This window comes from Magnolia sinica, chromosome 6, assembly GCF_029962835.1.
Source record: "Magnolia sinica isolate HGM2019 chromosome 6, MsV1, whole genome shotgun sequence".
Classification (NCBI taxonomy): Eukaryota; Viridiplantae; Streptophyta; class Magnoliopsida; order Magnoliales; family Magnoliaceae; genus Magnolia; species Magnolia sinica.
Window position 1 is genome coordinate 36,424,110 of NC_080578.1, and position 6,565 is coordinate 36,430,674.

Sequence of the window (6,565 nt, forward strand, 5' to 3'; positions counted from 1 at the left end):
TTCTAGATGGGCCCATGTTGTAGGGACGCGGAAGGGGAAAGCTACCGTCAAGTCCAGTTTCATTGTCCGCGGTTATAGCGTGCGGACGAAAGTTTCTCCGTGTTGCAGTTCAAAATAGGTGGGGTCCCTTTGTGGTTGGCTTTCGGAAAATCTACTCCCTTCACCACCTTTGTCATAATGTGTTGTCCCATGGGTCAAAGTATGAAGTAGATCTGAGTCCTACGTGGGCCACACATTCAAGAAGTGTGTGAATTACTCACACCCTTAAAACCTCATGCACGTCTCTGTGACAATTTGTAATTTCATGTAAATTGATTTCTTTCGTGTGGAGTCCACTGTACTATTTGTAGTTGCACGATCCGCTCTATTCATTGCATCGAACACGCCCTGTTAGAATACAGGTCCAAAAATAGAACAGATCTATTGATCGGGTGGGCCGCATGGTACGCATGGTACGATTTAGCATCAATGGTGGTATGTAATGGCATTGAATATCTACAATCTTGCCATCCATTTCTCAACCAGCTCCCGACATCCATTATGTCGAAGTGCGTCGCCCGACTTTATTAAAATTTGGCGGGCATTCATTATTTTTCGTGCTCTTTCCTTCGGTCCATTTTGGCCCCCGATCTCCCAAGGATGTCCAAGACGCTCCTTTAGTGACTTACACACACCGTAATTCAAAATAACATTTGTACACCTTTGATTAAAAAGTTACCTGGTAGTTTGGACCTAAACCCTAATATTTTCATGATGATCGGTTTACCATGATGTTCATGTGGCCCGTTTAGTGAATCCAACTATGACGGATGATTAGATGACTTGCTAAAAATAAAGGACTTGATGGTTAGCACTCTGACTATATACGTAAGTGGATGTATAGTCAATTTTGTAAATGGATGAACATAAGATGAGTTTCTGAAGTGATTAGGGGTTGGACATGTATACCATTAAATTTAAGTGACTTGTTCACATGTGTAAGTTCCTCAGATTATAATTTTAATGGTAGGTTAAGCATATTCATATGGAGTGAACAAGATGAACGGATTAGAATCTTGATCTGATAAGTGTAGGGACGGATGTAGAGGTCAAGTAGCTACTTTAAATGATCTAAGGGATGAAATTCGATGTGTATGGTTAATTTATGATAATTAGGCTTGGTATAAAATTTTACATGAAACGGATCATGGGAACTATGTGATCTAGAATTCAAGGGTCTAAGTTAATGGCATTTTCGTAATTATTGTTGATCTAAAAGTTCTGTGAAATCTAATAGTTCTACATGGTTTTATACCCATTTCTAAACAATTCTTACAAAAGATCTTACATCTAAACCATTATGGATAAAAAGTTATTCACTGATTTAGTCAAGGGAAGGTACGTATATCAGACCACATGATCAACGGTCAGATGACTTGATTTATGGAAGAAGATCATTCTTAATCGGTCAGATTCACGTTGGAGGATGGATGTAGGGTTAGGTTAGCTAAACTAGTACCGTACACGTGTACATAATAGGTTAAATTCATGGTAACACTCGAGGACTTTCAATACTCGGGTATTGAAAAGTTCAGGGTGTTACACCACCAATTAAGATTATCGGCCTAAAGTCTTCCAAACTTTCTGCTCCTGTAATCTTAGGAATGATGGCAATGAAGGACTTGCCCAACTCCTTAAATAAGCGGCCTCTATCATAAAATTCCATCATAAAGCTCATGACATCCTCTTTACCATCTCCCAAAACTCCTAATAGAAGGCTAAAGGGAAGCCATCACGACCGAGGGCCTTATCCCTTCCCAAAGAATCAATTGCAGCCTTGACTTCTTCTAAAAAGGCCTCTTAAGCGAAGCTGCGTTGATGTCAGAAAAGCTACATTGATGTCAAAAAAGCTACCAATCTCCAAATCATCCAATATTCCACCCCTCATCTGTAAGAAGAGATCTATAGAAGTCAACCACTGCATTACACACTTGATCTTTTTCCTTTATACGATTGTTGTCAACAATGATACTACCTATTTTGTTGCATCTCGCCCGCACACTAGCAATACTATGGAAAAACTTGGTATTTTTATCTTCCTTCTTTAACCATGTGGCCCTCAAGCGCTGCTTCCATTTTATTTCCTCCTTAAGGTGACTTCAGCGGTCTTGAACCAACTGGTTTCTACTAGCCTTTTTCTCCTCTAACAAGACCTCATTTTTCGCCTTTGGATCCAAGGCGTGAATTCCCTTCAGCATCTCATCCATCGCCTCATTGTGCTTCCCTAAAAAGTCCATTTTCCACACCAAAATTTTGCTTTTCAAAAGCTTAAGCTTCTGACATGAAGAAAATCCTGTGAAGCCCTCGACAAGGAAGTTTTTCCACCAATCTTTATGCAGCCGGAAAAACCTTCTATTTCCAACCAAGACAATTCGAACAATACTTTTGATCACACCCCTACAGTGTGATCAGAAGGTGGATCTCTCATCTCTCCTTCACTAGCAATAAATCAAGAAGAGGTTTTCTTCATGGAAGGAGAAACAACACCAGTTCTACTCTTTCATTAGAATTAATCACAAAGGTATAATCTTGAATGTTCATTTTTTCCTTTTGGAAATTTAAATTCATCTAGGTGGGGATCCATTCATTTCATTATTAAAATCTCTTCTTTTTTTTTAATTACAGTTCCGTCTTTCATAAGTTCCAACACATCAGTACCCTGAAAACACTAGGCCTCACCATGAAGATCACCTAGGACAAAAATCAGGCCTTTCTGCAAATTAGGTGGGCCACAACATTGTAATCAATGGACAACCAACGGTATACAGAAGTGGCACTCACCTAGTGAGCAGATCATCCTGATTATTTAAGTAGGGCAATCCTCATGGTGAGGCCCCGCCATTTCATGCTATTGAAGTCCTACACAAGTGACATGCCACAAGTTATAGCACCTTTCCTGTATGTGAGAAGTTCTCATTTACAAAAGCCGAACATACCTATATGCTTCATAGCCAGCTCAAAATGTGATATATGTTCTTAAGAAACAAAGAAAATCACAGTGATTTCTGAAATTCTTATCATAGAGGCCATGGTTGTTGCTGCAAATCAGGAAGTGAACCCAGTTGGGCTTAAAGAATTAAAGAAAATCCAAACAGTAAGAAAGAAATACCAGAGACATTCTTAGAATACAAGAGCATCTTGAACCACATAGTTGCCACTACCTTTTAACACTTGCCTCATGTTCAAGCAGAAATCATCCACAAGCACAAGTTGACTGTATCTTTAGAAAAATTACATTTTCCGGAAAGATAATTTCATAACCAAGACAAAAATAAAACTTTAGGGGAATGATGATGAGAAATCTCGCTCCTGTTACACAGATGAACTTCTCCCCCAAACCCAATAGACCACAATATCCTCTCAGCTACCCCAGCCCAACTACTCCCTCTAGCCTCTTGGAAGGTTTCATTAGACAAATCTGCCTTCTTACCAAAGGTTTTATTGTTTCTAGATAGACCACAATCTTTCCATAGAATGTGATAACGACGAGGATGAAAATATTATTCAAGCATTCACAATGCCATGAGTTTTTGGATAAATGAGAAAAAGATTATGAAGAGTATCCCACAAGCCGGGGTTTTTACTCATGTCTAAGCATAGTTTCTAAAACTCGATGACTCAGATATCAGCAGAGTCAACTCGATGGGATTTCAAGCTGATTCACAAGTAAGCTCATATGTAAGTGTGAATCACCTCGAATCAACAAGCCTCATCAGGTTGTCCTGCTCACTCAGTCGACTCAACATAACTTTTATGAGTTGAATCGTCAATTAGTTTAATGGAAACCTGATCAACTGTTTTGTTGATAAAATATATGAGGTAGTAGAGTGTGACTTTTGTAACCTGCATTACAGTTCTAAACATCAATAACCACCATGCAGGCAGCAGTGACATTGCTTATTTTAGGCATTTTATACACTTTTAACGATTTACATCTATTGTAAATACGTGTACCTTTCATTGAATAATAACATACGTATAATTCTTTAAAGTATTTATCTGATTATTGAATACCAAATCAAGGCAAGTGACAGCTCTATCGAGTTATTTGAGTTGACAAGGATGAGTTGAAATGTGAAAAGTGAAATCCAAAGCTCCAACTTTTAAAATGGATGGAATTACCTTCATGTTTGGATGAGTGGAAGTAAATGTGTTCCTTCTTTTAATGATGAAAATATGTTCTCTCAGATCGAAAATTTTATACATTTGAACATTCTTCAATTTCTTATGGATAGTTAGGCAGTCTTTAATTATTGCAAAATCCCATTGGTGATAAAAAGTACTAGCATTATAAAAACAATGCATGATAGACAACAATACCTTGCGTCAATGCAAAGGGCAATTGGAGGTATTCAAACGCTTCAAGAATCAGCTCTACATTCTCCAGTAATACTTCTTCTGCGCGATGAATTAAAGCTAAATTAGTCTTGAAAAATAGAATTGACAAACAAGATGATTTTCCTGCTCCTAAATTTTTCGAAATTATTCACAGAGAAAACAAAAATTGAGATGATTAAAGCTTCATAGTTGGAGAGAACTTAAAGTAGGTACCAAGAAACAGTCTCAAATTACAAATTTCTACCTAACATGCCTATCAACTAGTACAAATTATCCCATCCAGAACTGAAAAAACATTCAATGTCAAAAGCACTTCTTATAGTATACCTTTTTTACATAAACAGTTATCCACGATACAGTACTTGAACTCATAAAATTCATGGTAAATAGATCCACAACTGAGTTGGGCCATCTGATCCAAGGCGTGTCAAATCCCGACCAATGAACTAGGGACCAAGTCCAAGCCATGCCAGTCTGCTAGCTAAGGGCAGCCAGTCCAAACTACTCAGTCTCTCAGTAGACTCAAACCAGGCCCAACCTTATTAGTAATTGGGCTTGAAGACTCGGCTTGAAAGGGACTGGACCCAGTCTCGGCCTCACCCAAGCAAGTATTGCTACCATTTCCTAACTAAAGACCAGCATTACAGCAAATGCTACCATAGTGAAGGACAAGAGGAAATGAAAATACGAATAGAAGAAGAATAAAGAACAACTCAGTTTGTAATGAAAGGAAATGGCGTGTTTGGATGCACGATTAAACTGAATCGCAATTAGCAATGTAATGAAGTGGAAATAAGCAAATTGCAATTGCATTCCTTTCAATTAGAGGACCATTTCCTGATTATGAATACTGGAAAACATAATTTCTTTTCAAAAGTGAATTTTCAAAATTCAATTTGCTTGTGCATCCAAACACTGCCAAAGCGAGATGGAAGAGGATCTCTTTGAGCAGTGACATCTGTATCTATTCAACCTTCAAGTCAGAAGAATTCTGATGAACTGCGATCGAAAAGTCACATAGCATGAACGAATAAATGGTAGAAAAGAACACATCGTCGAATTGTAAACGGTGAAACAGAGGCAAAAATCACACCGATATTTTGGACTGCAAAGAATCAAAAAGTGGGGGTTGGAAATCGAAATACCATTCCATAAGCCGATCTTGAGCTGATCTTTTTGGATGTCTTTGATGTAACGGCCAAGATAGCCCGCCAGCAGCTGACGAACGAGGCCTTCGAACATTGCCGAAGAGGGAAAAGGGCATCTACGGCTTCTGAAACGGACGTTGGAGAGAGGTCGATGGCCGACGGAACGTCCGTCGCAGTAGCAGAGAGCGAAAGAAATGGAGGCGGTGGCTTGAGGAACGGGGTGGCATTTGTTGTTTTTTGGTTCCTTGCGGCGAGGGTAGAACAGATGGAACTGGATTCGGTGAGGCACTGACGTGGCGAAACTTGATTGTGCCACGTGACGCATAGATGAGGCCCGGAATCGGATTGGCTGGTGTAACACACATCAGCTATATAGCTGTTGTAGGTACGTGTCGTGCGAAGACAAACACTGACGCTCCTCGATCTGCGAGTTGTACGAACAGTTCAGAGGAGATCAAAGTTACGTGGCCCTACTGGGATGTATTTATTATATCAGGAGATCAAAGTTACGTGGCCCTACTGGGATGTATTTATTATATCTACACCGTTCATATATTTCGAGAGATCATTTTAAAGCATTATTCAAAAAATTTGAATCATATTTGAAGGTCATCTCAACGATACCATAAATGGCAGCAGAGATAATGGTTTTTACCGTTAAACAATTTTTAGGGCACACTGTAACATTTATTTTACATCCAATCTGTTCATAAGGTCACAAAGACCTTAATGAAGACGAAAAACAAATTTCATATTGATCCAAAACTTCTGTGACCCCAAAAAGAGTTTCAATGGTAAATGTTCAATCCCTATTGGTTTCTGTAGTGTGGTCCACTTGACCTTTAGATCTATCTTATTTTTAATCCCAGCCTTAGTACGAGCTCCCAGATGGATGGACGGTTTGAATATAACAAATACCTCATGATCAGACCCACAAAACTTGCTGACATCAATACTGCAGCTATAGAGTTGGTGTGAGGTACAGCAGCCAATCCGCATCCATGAGGCCCGGGGTGCGGTTTGGGTGGATCCCCAGCTGT

At 39.2% G+C, this 6,565-nt stretch overlaps 1 protein-coding gene across 4 annotated transcripts in view; it reads right to left on the reverse strand.

The window, feature by feature from the left end:
• LOC131248653 (intermembrane lipid transfer protein VPS13) overlaps window positions 1-5,785 on the reverse strand; it is a 199,594-nt gene extending 193,809 nt beyond the window's left edge. For 3 of the 4 annotated variants that reach the window (XM_058249032.1, XM_058249031.1, XM_058249034.1), the window contains exons 1-2: window positions 5,523-5,785; window positions 4,360-4,437 (exon numbers count right to left, since the gene is read on the reverse strand). In XM_058249032.1, coding sequence (XP_058105015.1) covers window positions 4,360-4,437; window positions 5,523-5,619 — 175 coding nt within the window. In that variant the 5' untranslated portion in view covers window positions 5,620-5,785. The remainder of the gene's footprint in view (window positions 1-4,359; window positions 4,438-5,522) is intronic. The other variant, XM_058249036.1, reaches the window with a different exon arrangement.
• Window positions 5,786-6,565: the final 780 nt, after the last annotated feature.